Consider the following 19,296-nt stretch of genomic DNA (forward strand, 5'->3'; position numbering starts at 1 on the left):
TACACTGCTCAAAAAAATAAAGGGAACACTTAAACAACGCACGCTAACTCCCGATCTTAATCAATGAAATATTCTCATTGAGTATTTTGTTCTGTAGAGAATTGAATGTGCTTCACAAAAGTTTGATTTACTTGGCCTTAGTGTGCGTTGTTTAAGTGTTCCCTTTTATTTTTTTGAGCAGTAGTGTTCCCTTTATTTTTTTGAGCAGTGTATATTTTTGCAATATTTATGGTGAAAATATTCCATTAACAGTTTATTTGCATTTAAATTTATGTCTGGTAATCAAATTTTAGCTCCATATCTGTAAAGTTATCTTAATAAAAACTTGTGKCTGTTTAGGCATAAGAATCAGAAGCAGCGTTCCGGCAGCACCTCAGGACACCCTCCTTCCTCAGGCCAGCCCGCCCAACCGGCCCCCAAGCACAAGCTGGGCGAGAAGCTGGAAAAGGCGGAGAAGCAGCAGAGGAGGCCGCAGACGCCTTTCCACCACCGCAACTCGGTCAGCGAGGAGCAGYCGCTGGAGCCGCCCAACCCGAGGCTCTGCTCGAGACCGCAGGAGGAAGGCTCGTACCCCGGCCTGCACCACCTGGACATGGTGCCCCCCAAAGCCCCCACGCTGCACTCGCAYGGCCCGCCCGCCGACCCGGCCGGGTCCCCGCCGCCCCCTCCCCTCAGCCCACATCCCTGCGACCGCGCGGAGAGCGACCTGATCCCGGGGACCACGAAGAACCCTTCCACGCCCGCTCACCAAGCGTTCTACCCGCCGTCAGTGGAGCCCTGTCTGTTGCCGCAGAAAAGCTCCTCCTCCGAGCCGCAGATGGAGAGCGCGCCCATGCCGCTGTCCTTCCCCTCTGCCTTTARCGAAAACCTGGAACCCGCCACGTTCATAGGCTCGGCCGTAAACCCCAGTGAAGACTCCTCTTACAACCCCTGGAAGTATTTCAACTTACCCAGGAAGAAGAACTCCAGCTTCTCGCCGCCTCAGCTGCCCGTGGATAAAACACGAGACGACTGCGGTCGAGGAGCAGACAGCGTGGTTTCTGTCACCGAGTAAGTGTTTTCACGCTCATCCGAAGGCGCAGCAGAAGAAACGTTTCGTTTATTTGGAAAGAACGGCCGTGCATATTCAAACGGTTTCTCTGTCCTCAGGGTGATGTGCGACTCCTCGCGGCCCCTGAAGGTGTCCCAGGACGTGGTGAAGACGTACAGCCAGAGGAGAAACAGCCACCTCGTCTCCTCCAGCGGGGACAGAGAACACAGCGAGGAGCCAGACCCCTATGCCTTCGAAGAAGACGAGGAGGACAACTTTACGGAGAAGAAGGACAAGTCTGGCACTGAGAAGGATGGCAGCAAGAAACAAAAGGTGGAGCTCCTAGTTCGTAGCAGTTATTGATAAAACCTGATTTCTGTTTGTGCGCTTTCACAGTAGCTCAAATTCTTTTACTTAAAATAATTTTAAAATTTTCTTATCTTTGACTCAGTTGGATGAAGCAACTGGAACTTCTGCCGATGGTGAGAAAGCCTCTTTTTTTTCTTTATTTTTCTATTTACCTCTACTATTTCACATTTGAATAAATAAAATTTGGAGTTGCGTGCCTCATCGAAGGTCTTCCCTTTTAATTTGTTTCGACATGCAGATGGTCAGGGTCCGTCGGGCAGTAAACCTTCAGCCTCGACCAGCCTCTTCCACGAAAATGACCTGGCCGTGTCTTACAGTGACTTGGAGAAAATATTTAACTCCGATGAAGATGATCCAGCAGTAAGTTAAACATGGTGGAGCACATTTTTTTAGATTTTAGAGGCTTTTAAACTTCTTTTGCAATTTTAGGAGGTGAAAAGCTCGTTGTTTATTTATTTTTTTGTTTTTCTTTTTTCTCAGTCGATCATCAAAAGAGCTGGAGTTGGTATTGAAGACGACACTAACTGTAAAAAAACTAAACCGACTCTCTTGGATCGTCTGCCTTGCGTCAGTAAGTAGCATCACTTACTGACTGTGAAATCAGTTTTATGTTTCCTAAATTCTGTTTTTTTATTTTTTTCTAATATCACAGCTTATAATATAACTACAAATCAGTTAGAAAATATTTAAAAATTGAATGAAATTTACCAAATGTTAACAAAAACAAATTAAAAGTGGCTTAATGTTATTTTAAGTTTCTTTTACAGTTTGATTATTTTGCAGTTCTAGTCAGTTATGTTATGCCTGCAAACTTTTTTCCCCTCAGTTTCTGTGGGGGAAAAAAAATTAACAGATTTATTAGACAAACCTCAGATTTTAACAGATTCTAGTCAGATTTATGCATTCATGCATATCCTTCAAATACAAAAACTCATAGAAAACATCTTTATACTTAAAAAAATGCTTGATACACACGATTTTACCCATTTTGTCACATGACTGGCCTATTTTCTTTTGGATTTGGCTCAGCCAAAGTTAAACAGGAAGTGACATCAAAGGGGAATTCTTTAATAAAATTAATTCTCTGGTCTTTGTTTATTAAAACAGTATCATTTAAACTTTAACTCTTCATCATCTGTGTTTGATAGCAACTCAAAATCTAAAGAAACATCTGATTCTCTACAGTCTGTTATCAGCTGTTGTAACAACGCTCTGTTTACGTGCAAACATTCCCCTTTGACATCACTTCCTGTGTCTTCACGTGCGAATATCTCAACAACTGTTCATCTCAGAAGCGTGAAACTTGTTTTGCAACATTTTATCAATGTTATGTTTTCAAAAGTGCATTCATGTTTGTTACAAAAATTTAATGTCACAGGCACTTTAAGCATTTCCACTTTTCTTTTTAACGTCCAAATCAGTGATTTTTGTTTTTCTGAGTAGCATTTCTCATAGCCCCATCCTACACTTTAGTTTTTACTCCTTTATGTCATGAGAAGTAATGATGAATCACTTTATTAGGCCCAGTAGACCTGCACAAGATGTTTCCCACCCCGCCCTCCCTGGAGCACCAGGGCTACTCCCCCATACACTCTGGGAGCAACGACAGTCTGGAAACGGGGTCGAGTCTCACCGTGTTGGACGTCAGCCAGCTGAACAGCCACTTCAAGGTGGAGGTAGAGGAGGGTTTCTGCAGCCCAAAGCCATCTGAGATTAAGGTGCGACACAACACGTTTAGCAAGAAAGGCTAATAATTAAACAACAATGGTGTTTTTTTTAACAAGTTATTGTTTTATTTTCTGCTTTCAGGACTTCTCTTTTGTGTATAAGCCAGAGACATGTCAGTCCATCACTGGCTGTTCCATGTACGCCCCTCTGAAGACACTACCCAGCCAGTGTCTATCGCCTATCAAACTGCCAGAAAACTGCGTGTACACCACGAGCTGGACCATGGGCAAAATGGAGCTGATACCTCCAGTGTCAGGTGTCAGTCTACTCACCAAAGACAGGTACTGCTTTCATCATAAAAATGTTTTTATGTCTTCGTTTCATCTGAGAAACAAAAGTTATGAGGTTTATTTCCTGCATGTTTCCCAAACGGAGTGTTTGTTTATCTTTGYGAACCAGTAATGTCCCGAGTGTGGACCCAGACTACAGCCAGACCTACACCCCTCAGACCCACACGCCCTTCATGTCCAGCAGCGCTCCTCCCAGCAACAGCGGCGCCGGCATCCTGCCCTCCCCGGCCACGCCGCGCTTCTCCGTGCCCACGCCTCGCACGCCACGCACTCCACGAACGCCCCGCGGCCCGTCCAGCGTCCAGGGCTCGCTCAAGTACGACAACTCCGACCTGTACTCCCCGGCGTCGACGCCCTCCACCTGCCGGCCTCTCAGCTCCGTGGAGCCGGCCACCGTGCCCTCCATCCCCGAGGCGCACAGCCTCTACGTYACGCTCATCCTGTCCGAATCGGTCATGAACCTCTTCAAGGACTGCAACTTCGACAGCTGCTGCGTGTGCGTGTGCAACATGAACATCCGGGGCTCCGACGTGGGTGTGTACCTCAAGGACAACGGCGAGGCCCAGTACCCGTGCACCTGTGGCTTCAGCGCCGTCACCAACCGGCGCTTCGGCCAGTCGGCTGGGCTGTTCCTGGAGGACGAGCTGGACGTGGTGGGGCGCGGCTCGGACGCCAGTCGGGACACGGAGCGGTGCTTCGAAGAGCTGAGAGGCAGCCTGAAGGAGAAGCCTCCAGATGAGCTGATCCTGCTGCTCCAGGACCGCTGCACCAACCCGTTCGCTCCGTTCGCAGGCGTGGAGTACTCCAAACTAAACTCTGCYTTGACTTCGTTCCTGAGGGTCGAAGAGAGGGACTGTTATAACGACTGCTACATGGCGCTGGAGCACGGCAGGCAGTTCATGGACAACATGTCAGGAGGAAAAGTCGATGAAACACTCGTGAAAAGCACCAGCCTTCACCAGTGGCCAAAGTGTAAATGTACGTATTTTTTTTAAACTGCTGTGTTACTTTCTCTTCTGTTTAATCTAACGTTTATTATCTTTCTTCCCTTGGTTTCACCTGTAGCAGCAGACATGAGCAAGCTGTTTTCTCAGGACGTTCTGCGAGTGCTGTTRTCCCTCCAGCCCGTGCTGCAGGACACTATTCAGAAGAAGAGGAGCGTGCGCTCTTGGGGTGTTCAGGGACCCCTCACCTGGCAGCAGTTCCACAAAATGGCTGGGAGAGGTTCTTATGGTGTGTGAAAAGTTCTCTTTAAAAAAAACATGTTTTTTTAAAAAGCCATAGTTTCCCAAAGCTAGTCAGTTAAACTAAATAAGAATGAAAAGTAGTAACAATCATACAAAAGACTACAAAACAAGGATATAAGGGTGACATCAGCACATATTAAGACTGTCTCTTTATATCTACATTATTCAAAAGAGTAAAAAGTAAAATCCTACAGTTGTAAAAATCAAATGTGATTGTCCGTCCTGTGATAACTAAATACTCATCTTCCTAATGAGGATTTAAGAGAGGGAAATTTTTCATAAAAGATAAATTTATTATAATTGCTTGTTTGAGATGTAAAATGTGATTTAACAAAATGCGATACTTGTGGAAAACATAAAAAGTGCTCATTTGCTGCATCTTTTTTTTTTACCTCAGGTACAGATGAGTCGCCTGAGCCTCTGCCCATCCCGACCTTCCTGGTCGGTTACGAATACGATTTCGTAGTGCTCTCTCCGTTCGGGTTGCCCTACTGGGAGAAGCTGCTCCTGGATCCTTTTGGTTCCCAGAGGGACGTGGGATACGTTGTCGTCTGTCCAGAAAACGAGGCGCTGCTCCGTGGAGCCAGGACCTTTTTCAAAGATCTGGGCGTCATGTACGAGGTATGCAGCTGACTGTTCAGAGAACTCCTCTTGTCTCGACATGCCCACCCAAAAAAACACATCAGGTCCTAAAGAAATGAGTGGCTGTTGTTGTGCTCTGACGTTTGTCCGTCCAACAGGCATGCCAGCTGGGGCAGCACAGACCCATCTGTAAGAGTCACCCAGAGGGTATTCTGGCGGTCGGCACCACAGAAGGCAGGAGCATGACAGAGCAGCCTCTCAGTGACTGGTTCCTCAAGATGGCTGCCAGAGAAGGAAACAATGAAGCCTTTAATAAGCTCAAACTTTTTGCTCAAGTCTGTCGTTATGATCTAGGTGAGACGTGTTCACGAGGCTTTAAAGATGAAAACTGCACAATAACATTTTTAACGTTTTTAACATGTGACTCTTTTTCAGCTCCACATCTCTCCGAGCTGCCTTTGGATAGTTCCCTCTTGTGCCACCGCAATCCCACCACGGCCCCCTCCTTCTCCTCCTCCTCTTTGTCACAGACCTCCAACTCTTCCAGCAACTCCTCAGGACTCCAGAGCGCCAACGCTTCCAGCGCTGGCTCGGCCCAAACTGCCCAGGTCAACAGCACCCCTCCCTCTTCTTCGTCCTCTTCTTCCTCTTCGTCAGGCTCCCAGACTATCGGGACCTTGGCCTCAGGCAAGCCAAGCTCCTACTTGCCGTTTGGGTCAGGGGTCTTGCAGGGCGGCGCCACTCAAAACGAACCGCAGTCCAATTCTCAAGGTGCAGGGAGCCTGGCTGAAAATGGATCCAGTCAGCCTCAAGGGTCCACAGAAACACCGGAGAGGTACGTTACACCTGCTGGAGTTCTGCTACTAGTCGAGATTTAATATAAGTTTTCTTCAGCAGGGGGTTTCTCTTTGCCACGCTCCCATAAAGACTGGTGAAGAACTTAGACAACTGTTTTTGTAGCTCAGTTACTCACCTGCTGAAGCTTGTAACTCCTAATGGTCACAGGAGTGTTGGTGACCTCGCTCCTCTTCTTCACAGTCCCTCAGTCAAAAATCATTTATTATCAATCCACTGACTGACTTTTTAAAGGGAGGATATTATGCATTTTTCAGGCACAAAGTTCAATTCTATATCACAATAAAGTAACTATCAGAGGTGGGCACAGTTCCCCTAAAGCACTAATAGGGGAAGTCTTTTCCTGATTAGTGCTTTAGGGCTTTAGCTAATTTTAGAATATATTAGTGGATTAGCACTGGCTAAATGTATAGGCTAAATTTAGAAGCACTAACTGAGGTCTTTAAATGTTTGTCAGCAGAGGGTGAAAGCTGTCACACATTTTGTTTACGTGTATCACTTATCCATTAGGTGACAAATTGACAACAAATAAACTCAAATACAGCTGTGGAAGGTCAATGGTGAGGCTTAATGGTGCGTTCACACCGAACGCGATTTCAGCGTCAGGAGCAGCAGGTTTACATACAAAGTCTATGGTGGACGCGCTTCAAGCAACGTCGGGAAGTTCTGCGGCGCCTCAAGCGCGATTAGAGCAGCGCGATTTGGACGATCTGAGCGTCGAACGCTCAGATCGTCCAAATCGTCCAAATTGCTGAAGTTGGGAAATCTGAACTTTTGCAGCTCGACGCGCAGCGTCAACCAATCAGAGAGACTCCACTGTGTGACGTAGCGACATATTTCCCGACGGGACAGTTTACTGAATGATGTCCACTAACCTGAAACAGACAGAGCTCCTGCTCTTTAGCTGAAATGAGTGCTGCAGTCGTGTCCTGATCCGCAGCAATGCGTGGCAGCGACTCATCAGACTGAAAAAAAATAGTCCTGAAAGCGAGCTGTGAGCCTCTTCTCTGAATTATCTGGTGAATTAATTATGAATTAATTATCTGATGAACGTGACACGTTCTGGCTGTCTGTAAATAAAGCAAAGCCACTTCCTCGTCCGACATTAAACAGCCCCACAGAGGAGGGAGGGGCGGGGCGGCTGTCRCCGTGCAGCGCAGVTGTCCTGCGTCTGACCTCAAAGTGCACAAGCTTCAAACTTCAGCGTTGGCTGCGATTTTGACGCTGAAATCGCGTTCGGTGTGAACGCACCATAAGAGAACAACATGGCAACAAGTGACTCGTCTGTTGAAGAATGTTCATGAGTTGACTGGGTTATTTTAGTGCTTTAGAATTAACTTTTGCTAAAACTTTCAGTGCTTTAGAATTAGGGGACCTAAATATTTGACTTAGTGCTTTAGGGCTAGTGGAACTAATTTTTAGATTAGTGCTGCCCACCACTGGTAACTATTTTACCTTCAGTTGTTATGAAAATGCTGTATATTAGGAATGCATGATATCAGTATCAGCCTGATATGTAAAACAGGGCCAATGTTAACGTCCGATATCGATTTTCCATTTTTAAGCTTTTTCTTTCTGTTTTGTTAAGCGAAATGTTTGGTCGAGTCATATCTGTTTGATCATGATCATGAGAGTGATATTGACACTGTGCAGCCAGGAATAACTGAAGTAGGGAGCCATATCAGAGGTCTGGTCGTTTATTTACAGTATCGAAAAAAGACACAAGTGTGTTTGTGCAATATCGGTTATCGGCCATAACACCAGTAATAATATTGGATATTGATATCGGCTGAAATTTTCATATCGGTGCATCCCTGCTGTATATATCAAAAATAAAGGGGTGCTCTTTGGGGCAGTAGCTCAGCTGCAGACTGAGCTCCAGGGAGGAGCTTTGGGTTAGTAGGCGGAGCTTTATACCAGCAAATGTTTAGGCAGCTCCATATGGCTACCACAGGACATTCAAGGATTTAATGCTGACTTTTTCCCAAACAGCACCATGGAGAGAGACAAAGTGGGCAAACCAACAGACGGAGAGTCGCACGCCATTTCTTACCCGCCTGCCATCGTGGTTTACATTGTCGACCCCTTCAGCTACGAAGACGCAGACAGAGAGGTTCACTCCAGCAGCTACACTCTGGGCCTGCTGCGCTGCTACATGGAGATGCTCCCGTTCCTACCTGCTCATATCAGAAACGCCATCTCAGTGCAGGTAGGATCATCTTTCTTTGTGCGTTTCCTAAATCAGAATTACAACTTCTTTCTGCACGTCAGCTTTAGCTTTACACTCTGTTAGCTTTTGCCACTCTGGCTTTAATGGGCTAAGTTGTCTGCAGACACCAGGGAGGTTAGAATAAGCAGGGGGATTATTAGCAGAGACTAATGAAGGTGAAAACCGACACACCTGTTATWCAATGACAAAAGATTGCATCAACACACAGTTACAAAAGGGACTTTTTAAACAAGAGGTGTGTGTGAGTTCAGGAGCTGAAGATGTCAGTGTTGGTACAATAAAATACTGATTTTCATTATATTCTTCCTTTCAAGATTAGTAAAATAAGAAATATAAACTTAGTGTGTGGACAAAAAATTTGAATAATCTGACTCATTTGATCAACAAAAAGCACCAGGTTTTGTTTTTATTTTCTGTTCTGGAGGTTACGATGCGTGTCAACAAAACAAGAAGAAAAGCATTATTGATGATTTCTGAGGAGGTTTTGTTCATCGACTCCGAACAGGAAATTCCAAATTGTTAGAAATTTATTGTTTTCTAAAAACAATTTTCACCCCTAAGTTGAAAACATACAAGGCATCTGTCAGTCTTCCCTGGTCTCTTYGTCCCAACAGCTTCACCCCGAGGTCACATCATGCAGTGTTCAGAGAAACTGCAACTAAACACAAAGAGGGATTAAGTCTACATTTTAGAACAACAGAGCAGCCTGGCTTAGSTTTGAAAACTAGCAAATAAACAAACTACAAAGCTCAAATCATCAACCCTCTACCACCATGCTGCACAGCTGCCCTCAAGCATTTGTTTTAATCTGTTTGGGGTTTTGTGCTGTTTGTTTTGGTCAGAGCCCTTCAATTTGGTCTCATCTAAAAATATATATATATAAAAAAAACAGTGTTCCAAAAGACACCTTGCAATGAAGTCAACAAATGTGAGACACTGTCGATCCAACAGATGAGGTTTGATGGGAGGTTTGTCATTCAGGCAGCAAGAAATCTACAACTGAAAGAGAAAATAACAGATTGAGTTTTAAAGAAAACTGCTTAAAAATAAATAAAAAACTGTTAAACTAAAACAATGTCAAGAAAAGGGTGTGACTGAAAAAATACAGAAAACGTTAAAAACCATTTCATGTTTTCTATGATAAAGTAGACTTTAAATGTAAAATGGGTTTTGCCTTTACTCTTTATAAATAATGTATGTTACTTGTTTGAAGTAGTTAATAAGTCAAGAAATTCTATAAACATCCTAAAATCCTCTAAACCAGAGGTGCCCAAAGTGGGACCCGTGGGCCAAAATTGGCCTGCCAAGCCATTTGGTTTGGCCCACCAGTAGTTGTCCTGATTATTAGATTGTAATCTCTTGTCTTATGTAGAAACACTATATTTCCACTTTTCAACCATTGGTCCAACTGTAGGTACAAGAGCTGTAGTCAGATAGTCTTAACTCATGGTACTCACTTGATCTTTGAATTAATAAACATAATGTACAAGTAACTACAAGCGACATTTAGATTAGATTTAAGCACACATCTAGATTTGCACACTTATACTCAAATTTTAATTTATGAAAAGTCCCATGAGCCTTTGCTGCCCGAGCAAACGTTGAATTTTCTCCATGTCCATGTGCTGAAAAAAAAACATGGGCAACTGCACTGGCTGCTAGCTTATTCATAAAAAAACAACTTTACTTAAGAAGTATTTGCATTTCATGTATTATATTCCTGCATTTGGCCCGCGGCCCTCAGAGTGATTTTAATTTTGGCCCTCTCTGAGAATGTTTGGGCACCCCTGCTCTAAACTGACGTCACTGTTCTTCTTCAGATCGTTCCCTGTCAGTACCTGCTGCAGCCGGTGCACAGCGGCGAGCGTCACGTCTACAGCCAGCACCTGAAATCCCTGGCCTTCTCTGTGTACACGCACTGTCGTCGGCCTCTGCCCGGCTCCACCAACTTCAAGGCCCTGACCGGATTCGGACCCGGACTGGCCATCGACATGGCACTCAAGAACCCAGAGGTGACCGCTCTGATGGCCGCCTAGCTGGAACCGAACCCATGTTTGTTTCTGATATTAATAAAGCATTCCCACTTCCTCGCAGCGGCCCGAGTGTCTGCGTCTGTACACGCCCCCCTTCATCCTGGCTCCTGTGAAGGACAAGCAGACGGAGCTCGGCGAGACATTCGGCGAGGCCTCGCAGAAGTACAACGTCCTGTTTGTGGGCTACTGCCTGTCTCACGACCAGCGCTGGCTGCTGGCGTCCTGCACCGACCAGCACGGAGAGCTGCTGGAGTCCTGCATCATCAGCATCGACGTACCCAACAGGTGTGTGCGCACCCTCTCATGCACTAAATACACACCTCAGTGCTAATTACTCCACGTCTCTGTTTGTACCGTGTTGTTACAGGGCGCGCAGGAAAAAGGGCTCGGCCAGACGGGTGGGCCTGCAGAAGCTGTGGGAGTGGTGCGTCGGCCTGGTCCAGGTCACGTCTCTGCCGTGGAGGGTGGTGATCGGACGGCTCGGCAGGATGGGGCACGGCGAGCTGAGAGGTGCGCCGTGGCGAAGAGTCGGGCGGTCGGCTCGTTTCCGAACGCGAGCCGACSGCGCGCTGACGTGCTCTTTCCTCGTTTCAGATTGGAGCATTCTGCTGAGCAGGAGGAACCTGCAGTCCCTCAGCAAGCGGCTGAAGGAGACGTGCAGGATGTGCGGCATCTCCGCYGCCGACACGCCCAGCATCCTCAGCGCCTGTCTGGTCGCCATGGAGCCACAAGGTTCCTTTGTTATCATGCCAGGTACAGTGAGACTGAAACTCGAAGAGAAAGAAACGTAAATATTGTGTAAAACCTCTGAATCCTCTGGTTTTGCCCCTGCAGACTCTGTGTCGACAGGTTCAGTGTTCGGCCGCAGCACCACGCTCAACATGCAGACGTCACAGCTGAGCACGCCTCAGGACACGTCCTGCACGCACATCCTAGTGTTCCCCACCTCAGCCATGGTTCAGGTCAACACAAACACTGCAGAGCCCATCGACATCAGCTTCAACCCCATCAACGGTACGGAGCCACTCACAAAACTCCCAAGTGCATCTGCTGAGACTTAAAACGTCACTTCCTGTCAAAATCAAACTCCTTTTTGCCCCCCTGCAGATGGATCTGATGGCATGGCTCTCTTTGATCTTTTTGACAACGACATGGACCACGACATGGATCCAGACCTCATCAACATCCTGCCCAACTCCCCAACAACCTCTCCTGTTCACTCTCCTGGGTCACACTACCATCAAGGCGGAGACGGAAGCAAGGTCTGAAAAATGAAAGAGGGAAAAAATCTGTAAAATGCCACTGACAGCTAGTAGAGATTAGCTAGAGAAGTAGCCTTTTCACAGAAAATACAGCGAGTGCTAACAACTACTGAAGAGGCTGGAAATGAACTGTTCAAGCTAATGCAGCAAGTCACTAGCTAAAGGCCTTGCAAAGGGCTAGCTGAAAGATAAAGGTAGCTAAAAGCCTAATGTAGCAAAGGCCAAATGTTTTTCCTCTTTAGTTGTTGGAAAAAGTGTAAATAAAATAAACAGTGTTGATGGTAAAAGACGCACACAGTCACCATCCTGTTGTGGTTTCGTTCTGAAGGGTCAGAGTGCAGATCGTATGGAGTCCCATGAGGAGGCTCTGAACATCCTGCAGCAGCCGATGGCGCTGGGTTACTTCATCTCCACAGCTAAGGCCGGACCACTGCCCGACTGGTTCTGGTCGGCCTGTCCTCAAGCCCAGAACCAGTGCCCGCTCTTCCTCAAGGTAAACTTGTTTTAGTCAGGACAACCGAGATAAGGTCACGAACAACAAATATCTTACCTGTTGTAGATGGCTGTTATGAAATGAAAAAAAAAACCTGAAGTGTTTTAATTGTGAATGAGGATTACCACTGTCCTTACAGGGTTCCTGTGGATCCTTAAAAAGTTTTAAAAGGCATTGAATTCATCAATTCAAAAATAAGGCCTTAATTAGCCTTAAAAGATCTTAAATCAATCCTTCAGTGGTCTTAAAAGGATCCATGATTAGTTGTAACATTAGACTTTATTTAATAAACATGTATTTTAACTGTAAAATAAAGACTGTAAAAATACTGTAGGTGGGTAGGATGGTCATTTTTGATAATTTTTAAACTAAAATTTTAAAAATATATAACACGGATGGGGCCATTTTATTTACATGCAAAGCATTCTGGGTAAATGATGACGTGGATAGGTCCCCGGTGTGAAGCTGCTAGCGAGCTATATCCACCCTGAAGGTTAATCTTGGACAATATCTGACGATCGRCTCTTTTAAATGAAACCAGAGAGCGTTGACAGAGAGGAGAAGGTAGAAATGATTCAGCCTGTAACTGAAAATATGGATGGAGGACAACAGAGCTGCTTCATGGAAGAAGAACCTCAGCTTAGCCTGTTAGCTTTAGCGTTAGCCCGGATGCTATCACCATATATATGTATTAGCTCAGCGTTACACATTCTCCTCTCATCACTGAGGTCCTCCATCCACATGGCAGAGAGGGGAACGCAAAAAATGACTAAGTCTGCAACTGAAAATATGGATGGAGGACCTCAGTTTAGCTTGTTTGTCACACTAGCGCTGAGCTAATACTTATAAGGCAATATAGGGTCGGCGCTAGCGCTAAAGCTAACAGGCTAAGCTGAGGTTCTTCTTCCATGAAGCAGCTCTGTTGTCCTCCATCCATATTTTCAGTTACAGGCTGAGTCTTTTCTACCTTCTCCTCTCTGTCAACGCTCTCTGGTTTCATTTAAAAGAGTCGATCATCAGATATTGTCCAAGATTAACCTTCAGGGTGGATAATACTGTAGCTCGCTCACACAGAGGACCTATCCACATCATCATTTACCCAGAATGCTTTGTGTGTAAATAAAATGGCTCCATCCGTGTTAAAATATATATTTTTAAAATTAACAAAACTAAACATCCTACAGTATTTTTAGTCTTTATTTTACTGTTAAAATATGTTTATCAAATAAAGTCCAATGTTACAACTAATCAGGGATCTCTTTAAAATTGTTAACACATAAGTAAGATGATTATAATTTGTCTCAATTGTTAAAATAATCGGTAACATTTATCTATCTTTATAATTTACCAAATGCTTCTCGCAGCTACTGGTTGTGAGTTGAAATAAACATTTGGGTAAAATTGTCACTAACTTGTTGGTTTTAGATTTAATTTCAAGTGGCATTAAAGAGGTCTTAAATCTTCTTACTTAAATTTAACTTACCCTAAGCTGTAGGGACCCTGCTTTAGACATCTAAATTCTTTCAAAAATTGATAGCAATTTATTAAGAAATTTAAAAAGAAAATTACGTGGTTATTTGTAGCAGCTAGTTCTGCCGGATTAATCGTATGATGTGAAAATGTTTTGGTTTATAAAACAGCTTTTGTTCAAAGCACTAAAACTGTATAAAATGAAGCTGCTAATCAGTTTTGAGCTTTTATAAATCAGTCGGGACTAAAGGTGAGTGTCTCCGATGTTTCCTCAGGCCTCTCTCCACCTGCACGTGTCTTCTGTCCAATCAGACGAGTTTCTTCACAGTAAACACTCCCATCCTCTGGACTCTAACCACACCTCTGACGTGCTCAGGTACGAAACCGCCACCGAACCGTCCGTTTAAAAAAACGAGCTGGTTTGTCGAGCCTTGACGTTTGTCCCGCCCTCTTCCTGTTCAGATTTGTTCTGGAGCAGTACAATGCCCTGTCCTGGCTGACCTGCAACCCCGCCACCCAGGACCGGCGCTCCTGTCTGCCCGTTCACTTCGTGGTGCTCACACAGATCTACAACTTCATCATGAACATGCTCTGAACTCTGGGGTGGGATCCAAGTTTCTAAAGGAACACACTTCATCAGGGCAAATGTGGAGGCCACCCTCCTCCCTGGTGTCTGACCCAGCGCCGACTGGAAGGTCCCAATCAATCAATCAATCAGATGCCAAGAAAACATTTTAGCATTTTGGAAGATCAAGGGACGTTTCATAAAAGGAGAATCTTTTTAATGACTGTAGATTGAAATCTATGAGATTTTATCTTAATGAAATGCCTGCATATATTATTTATTGTAAGTTTTTAATGTGGAATTTTTAATGCTTAATATCTTTTATAAATATATATATAAATATATATATTACAAATCCTAGAGGGTGTGTACATCTCACTGTAAAGGAGTTGGTTTAAAAACGTGTAATTTTTCTCAATTCTAACACGGAACAATGACAAAAATAAGAAGCTGTTCAAGTGAATTTGCTGTAGATTGCTTTTAGAATCTTATTTTTTCAAAGGGCAAAAAGACCTTTTTATTGCCACGCTGTAAAAAAAAGAAAAAAAAGAAGTAAAAAGCTAGCCTGGGCGTCTGTGTCCCGCCCACCGAGGAGATGAGACTCGCCTCTCCGTCTGTCTCCCGCACAGTGAGCTCTGAAGAGGAATTAAAGGTACAATGTCAGATTATATATTTTATATAACAGATTTAGGTAATTGTGTGTGTATATGTGTACATATACTTGTGTGCCGCTACTGATGGTGCAGCTTCTGTTTTAGGAATAAAGTGCGTCTACCTTAAAACTGTCGACGGCTGGTTTTTGTGCAGCTAAAGAAACATCAGGAAATGGAAGAAAGCCTGGTCATATCCGAGTTTATCAGCTATTAATTAATCTTAATTTATTGCAGGATGAGCTGAAGCCTTGAAGTCAAAAGCAAAAAGAACACTTAAACAAGTTTGCGCATCAGTTTCCTGCCTGTAATGTAATGTGATGTTAAACAGCTGTTGTTTGCATCAAATACGAAACAATGAAGTCATTAATTTTAGCTGTTTCCAGCTGCACTTCATAATTTCGGCCACCAGATGTCGCCAAAAAGGACTTATAGRAACCTTTACGTCATCGTCAGTTTTGCATTGTGTCTGTGTTTTTAATTCCTGCTRTGAATGCTACAGCTAGCTGCTGCTGTGGCTAATTGTGTGCATAACCACAGAACCTTACATAAGTTGTGTCAGGCAAAACGGACAGCGGTGTAATGGTCTGCAGTGTTTTCAAATTGCTGAGGTTAAAGTTTTTAAGCTGATTCAACCTATTAAAAATTAACCCTACGGTTAGAAGACGGTCAGAAGAGCTCTTTAAATGATTGAGATAAATTAATTCTTTATTTTCATCAGTTGTCCTTCCTTGCTTCTCCTTTCCAAAGAAATGTGTGGTATTTTGTTATATATTAAATATACACTGCCTGGCCAAAAAAAAGGTCACACTAATACTTSRTTGGATCGCCTTTAGCTTTGATTACGGCACATTATGCTGTGGCATTGTTTCGATAAGCTTCTGCCATGTGAAGATTTATTTCCATCCAGTGTTKCATTAGTTTTCCACCAAGATCTTACATTGATTGTAAAGTCTGACCTTTTCCAGCACATCACTGGACTCTGTGGAGCCAATCCATGTGTGAAAATGATGTCTCATACTCCCTGAACCACTCTTCACAATCCCAGCTCGATGAATCCTGGMATTGTTATCTAGGAATATRGCCGTGCCATCAGGGAGAGAACAATCCATTGGTGGAATAACCTGGTTATATTCAGTATTTTCAGGTCAGCTGACCTCRTTCTTTGAGCACAAACTGTTGCTGAACCTGGACCTGACCACCTGCAGCAACCCCACATCATAGACCTTAGTTAAATCCAGGTGGCAACTTTGTTTGGCTGGGCAATGTATATCATCATTTTATATTATATATTATAATTCTAAAAGTTTAGTTTCTGTTCTGTTTATTTTACCTTTTAAACTTTTTTATATATTACATTGTTTTTATGTATTGCATTTGTATCTGTTTGTCTTTTGATACAAGTCTTGACTGAACTGTAAAGCACTTTGGTCAGCTTTTGTTGTTTTATTGTGCTATATAAATAAATTTGACATTGACATTTTAACAATAAGATAACTTCACAAAAATCAGTGTTCACAATTAATTTTCACTGGTTTAATTTAAGTCATAAGTCAGCATTAAAATTTGTATAAAAACTATTTAAAATGTACATCTATAAATTTAAGACCAGAAAAAAAAATCTAAGGAAATGTCTTTAAAAATGAAATAAATCGTGTGAAAAATGTTTCCTGAAGCTAGTCTCATAGTAACTTCTGTATTTATCAGCTGAAGATGAAGCTGAGTTCTGACATAAAGTCAGGAGCAGCTGCTGGAACAATAAACACGGCAGCGACATTGAAAACGTCCAAACCTAACATTGTAAAATTAAACTGCAGCTGCTCGACACTCAAACCACGTCCATGCCGAGGCCCCTGGCGACCTCCGTCAGAGCCTGGACAGCACCAGACGTCCCCCCGTCGTCACCGTCCTCCTGTGGCGGTCCTTCGGACTCATCCTCACCGTGAGGAATGGAGCTCATCACGCAGTAAACGGGTGAATCTCCGCCTCTGGGGCTGTGCTGAGACGACACGTCCTCCCCTCCCGAGAGGTCTGAGGAGTACGAGGAGGAAGAGCTGGAGGAGGGCGAGGAGGAACCTGCMGGGGAGCTCCGGCCGCTCTCCGGCGTCACGGCGGTCCTCTTCCTCTGGCTGCTGGATCTCTGACTCTGTCGAGGGTTCGGTGGCTTCATGTTCTTCATGATCTCCTTCGTTACCTCCACGGTCTCGAAGCGCACCATGTTTACTTTTAGGAAGCCGTCGATGTCCTTCTTATACCTGAAGAAAATCACACAGAGAGAGAAATTCAGTTTATAGTCCACATGTAGCTTTTATACAAGCAGAATAGAAGCTAAAATCAGCAAAAGGCGGAATAATTTTGTTGAACTCCCAGCTGTATTAATCAATATATGGATATATTTCTACACAAATGCTGTCAGAACGTATTGTTCTGTTTGGTAAGCAGATAGCAACATGTAGCATGAAGCATATGTGTACACACACACAATACACGTGGATTTTATTTTGAAATCAGAAGTTTCAGAAAGACGACAGTGATACAGTTTCAACCTATATATCAAAAGCCTTTATATCAATGTTTTCAGCTGTGTTTGGAGTTCATCTTTCACAGAATTATTTTTTGCTGTGACTTCCACATTTATCACTGGATTTATCGCACGATCTCCTTCCTGCACACCCTCCCTCATGTGTGTGTTGGACCAGAGCGGAGCTGAGCGCAGCAGACGCTGTATAAATTGGGGCACAAACGAACAGCTGCGAACTGCGCACCGCAGCGCAGCGGAGCAGAGACACATGTAGTGTAAATCCGGGGTCATCTGCTTCCACTTATCTTCCTCTCTACTACACAGCTTGCTGACTTGGCAGCCTTTTTGTTTTCGATTATGAAATCAGTTTCTTTTTCTCGAGACATTTGTGAGATTCAGTAGTAACTTGTGAGTATAAATATTAGTGGGGCGGAAATGAATATCCTGACTCAATATCAACACGAATGTTACGATTTGCAGCACATTTTCTGTGAAAAAGATGATTTGTTGTCTTTTTTCCCACCCTCTCCACAGATTGTGTCTCATAAAAACAGTCTGGTCTAACATTAAATCAGAGAAACACCACCTGCACCGACCCCAGAGTATTTTTTATTTTAATTGTGGGTAAAATTTATCAGTAAGATACAGCATTCTGGATTGTATCTCTCATTTAATTTTGAGTAATAATTCTGCGATGACCCTCCAGGTTAACAAAGTTAAACGGGGGAAAGATATCCTGTGATCTAATTCTAAACATAAAAACAAACTTACACAGACCTTCACTTTATTTAAACGTCATTATCACATGAGAACCTTTTACACCATGAAGACATTTTGACACATTTGGTCAAATCTCTATGTATTATTCAATCCTACTTCTCTGTCAATGACACAAAAATTACTCCTAAACGAGCCAAATTAAATTAAAAAATAAAAGTACACACAGTATGTGGAAGTAATGCTTGGTATAAATCGCCATATGTGAGAACCGTGTGAACACCGACTCGGACGCTGTTAAAACGCTGACTCAGCATTCAGACCGATCGCAGCTCACCTGAAGCGGGAGTGTCCGGACGGCCACTTCAGCTCGTGCTTCTTGCGGAGGTGGAGTGTGAGAGTGTAACACCAGGAGAAGACTTTATCACAGATGTGGCATTTATATTTGGACCTCCCACCAGCCTGTGTGTATTTTAATAAAATTACATCAGCATTGCACGGATCTGAACAGATCATATCCTTCGTGTCGGACATCACTCTGAACCAACAGACCTCATGAGCTCTCTTCAGGTGGTAGTTCATGGTTTGGAAAGTGTGACAGGAGTAAGAACAGCCCTCCACTGAGCAGTGATACACAGAGCCCTCATTGTGAACCTCTGTGTGCTTCTGGAGATCACGCTGGTTTTTAAACCTGTTTCAATAAAACATAAAAGATATCAGACGTGGGGACGACATAAGGTTCCAGAAGGATAGGTCGACGTGCGGCCCGAGGAAGTTAACCATCAGGAGAGATGTCAGAGGAGCAGGTCTACCTTTTGTCGCAGAAGTCACAGGGAAAGGGCCGCTCGTCGCAGTGWCGAAAGCGGATGTGCATCTTCAGAGCAGCCAGCGTGGTGCAGGTCATGTCACAGAAAGGACACTTCACCTGGTTGACTGGAGGAAAAGGGACAAAAACAAAGCAGGAAGTATAAAGAATATTCAGCTAGTGATAGCAGTAGCTTCAGCAAATGTGAGCCGTCACATCGAACTGAGGATGTTGTTGGATATCCGAACAAAACTGAAGGACAGATGCACTTCAGTAAAATGTGTAAGACTATGGAATAATCTGGAAAATGATTATAAAAGCATTGGATCAATTAATTCCTTTAAAAGAAAATGATCAAAGCAAAACTGTTAAAGAAATATGAAATTGTTTAATTTGTATTTGTATGAGTCACTGTTTGAGGAGTTGAATTTTTTTGTTTTGTTTTATTA

The 19,296-nt window shown here is 43.8% G+C and overlaps 2 protein-coding genes and 1 long non-coding RNA gene across 4 annotated transcripts in view; 1 reads left to right on the plus strand and 2 right to left on the minus strand.

Annotated features, from left to right (window-relative positions):
* The window catches only part of LOC106520355 (mediator of RNA polymerase II transcription subunit 13-like), a 24,440-nt gene extending 9,504 nt beyond the window's left edge, over nucleotides 1–14,936 (plus strand). Inside the window, exons 9-30 of the mRNA XM_014012387.1 lie at nucleotides 340–1,050; nucleotides 1,150–1,363; nucleotides 1,482–1,512; nucleotides 1,638–1,759; nucleotides 1,880–1,970; nucleotides 2,921–3,117; nucleotides 3,209–3,408; nucleotides 3,527–4,395; nucleotides 4,483–4,650; nucleotides 5,062–5,285; nucleotides 5,405–5,600; nucleotides 5,682–6,081; nucleotides 8,094–8,310; nucleotides 10,152–10,343; nucleotides 10,426–10,649; nucleotides 10,732–10,874; nucleotides 10,959–11,117; nucleotides 11,199–11,378; nucleotides 11,472–11,626; nucleotides 11,955–12,119; nucleotides 13,865–13,965; nucleotides 14,052–14,936. Of these exons, the coding sequence (XP_013867841.1) occupies nucleotides 340–1,050; nucleotides 1,150–1,363; nucleotides 1,482–1,512; nucleotides 1,638–1,759; nucleotides 1,880–1,970; nucleotides 2,921–3,117; nucleotides 3,209–3,408; nucleotides 3,527–4,395; nucleotides 4,483–4,650; nucleotides 5,062–5,285; nucleotides 5,405–5,600; nucleotides 5,682–6,081; nucleotides 8,094–8,310; nucleotides 10,152–10,343; nucleotides 10,426–10,649; nucleotides 10,732–10,874; nucleotides 10,959–11,117; nucleotides 11,199–11,378; nucleotides 11,472–11,626; nucleotides 11,955–12,119; nucleotides 13,865–13,965; nucleotides 14,052–14,184 (5,092 nt within the window). The 3' untranslated portion in view covers nucleotides 14,185–14,936. The remainder of the gene's footprint in view (nucleotides 1–339; nucleotides 1,051–1,149; nucleotides 1,364–1,481; nucleotides 1,513–1,637; nucleotides 1,760–1,879; nucleotides 1,971–2,920; nucleotides 3,118–3,208; nucleotides 3,409–3,526; nucleotides 4,396–4,482; nucleotides 4,651–5,061; nucleotides 5,286–5,404; nucleotides 5,601–5,681; nucleotides 6,082–8,093; nucleotides 8,311–10,151; nucleotides 10,344–10,425; nucleotides 10,650–10,731; nucleotides 10,875–10,958; nucleotides 11,118–11,198; nucleotides 11,379–11,471; nucleotides 11,627–11,954; nucleotides 12,120–13,864; nucleotides 13,966–14,051) is intronic.
* Nucleotides 8,841–9,865, minus strand: LOC106520359 (uncharacterized). The gene is made up of 2 exons (XR_001310545.1): nucleotides 9,239–9,865; nucleotides 8,841–8,989 (listed from the first exon to the last, which is right to left on the minus strand). It is a non-coding gene; the product is annotated as an uncharacterized LOC106520359 (long non-coding RNA).
* A 1,305-nt stretch (nucleotides 14,937–16,241) lies between the features above and the next one.
* The window catches only part of zgc:112083, an 8,924-nt gene continuing 5,869 nt past the window's right edge, over nucleotides 16,242–19,296 (minus strand). For both annotated transcript variants that reach the window (XM_014012389.1, XM_014012390.1), the window contains exons 7-10: nucleotides 18,855–18,975; nucleotides 18,595–18,733; nucleotides 18,380–18,504; nucleotides 16,242–17,059 (exon numbers count right to left, since the gene is read on the minus strand). In XM_014012389.1, the coding sequence (XP_013867843.1) occupies nucleotides 16,633–17,059; nucleotides 18,380–18,504; nucleotides 18,595–18,733; nucleotides 18,855–18,975 (812 nt within the window). In that variant the 3' untranslated portion in view covers nucleotides 16,242–16,632. The remainder of the gene's footprint in view (nucleotides 17,060–18,379; nucleotides 18,505–18,594; nucleotides 18,734–18,854; nucleotides 18,976–19,296) is intronic.

The sequence above is a fragment of the Austrofundulus limnaeus genome, unplaced genomic scaffold, assembly GCF_001266775.1.
Source record: "Austrofundulus limnaeus strain Quisiro unplaced genomic scaffold, Austrofundulus_limnaeus-1.0 Scaffold91, whole genome shotgun sequence".
Classification (NCBI taxonomy): domain Eukaryota; kingdom Metazoa; phylum Chordata; class Actinopteri; order Cyprinodontiformes; family Rivulidae; genus Austrofundulus; species Austrofundulus limnaeus.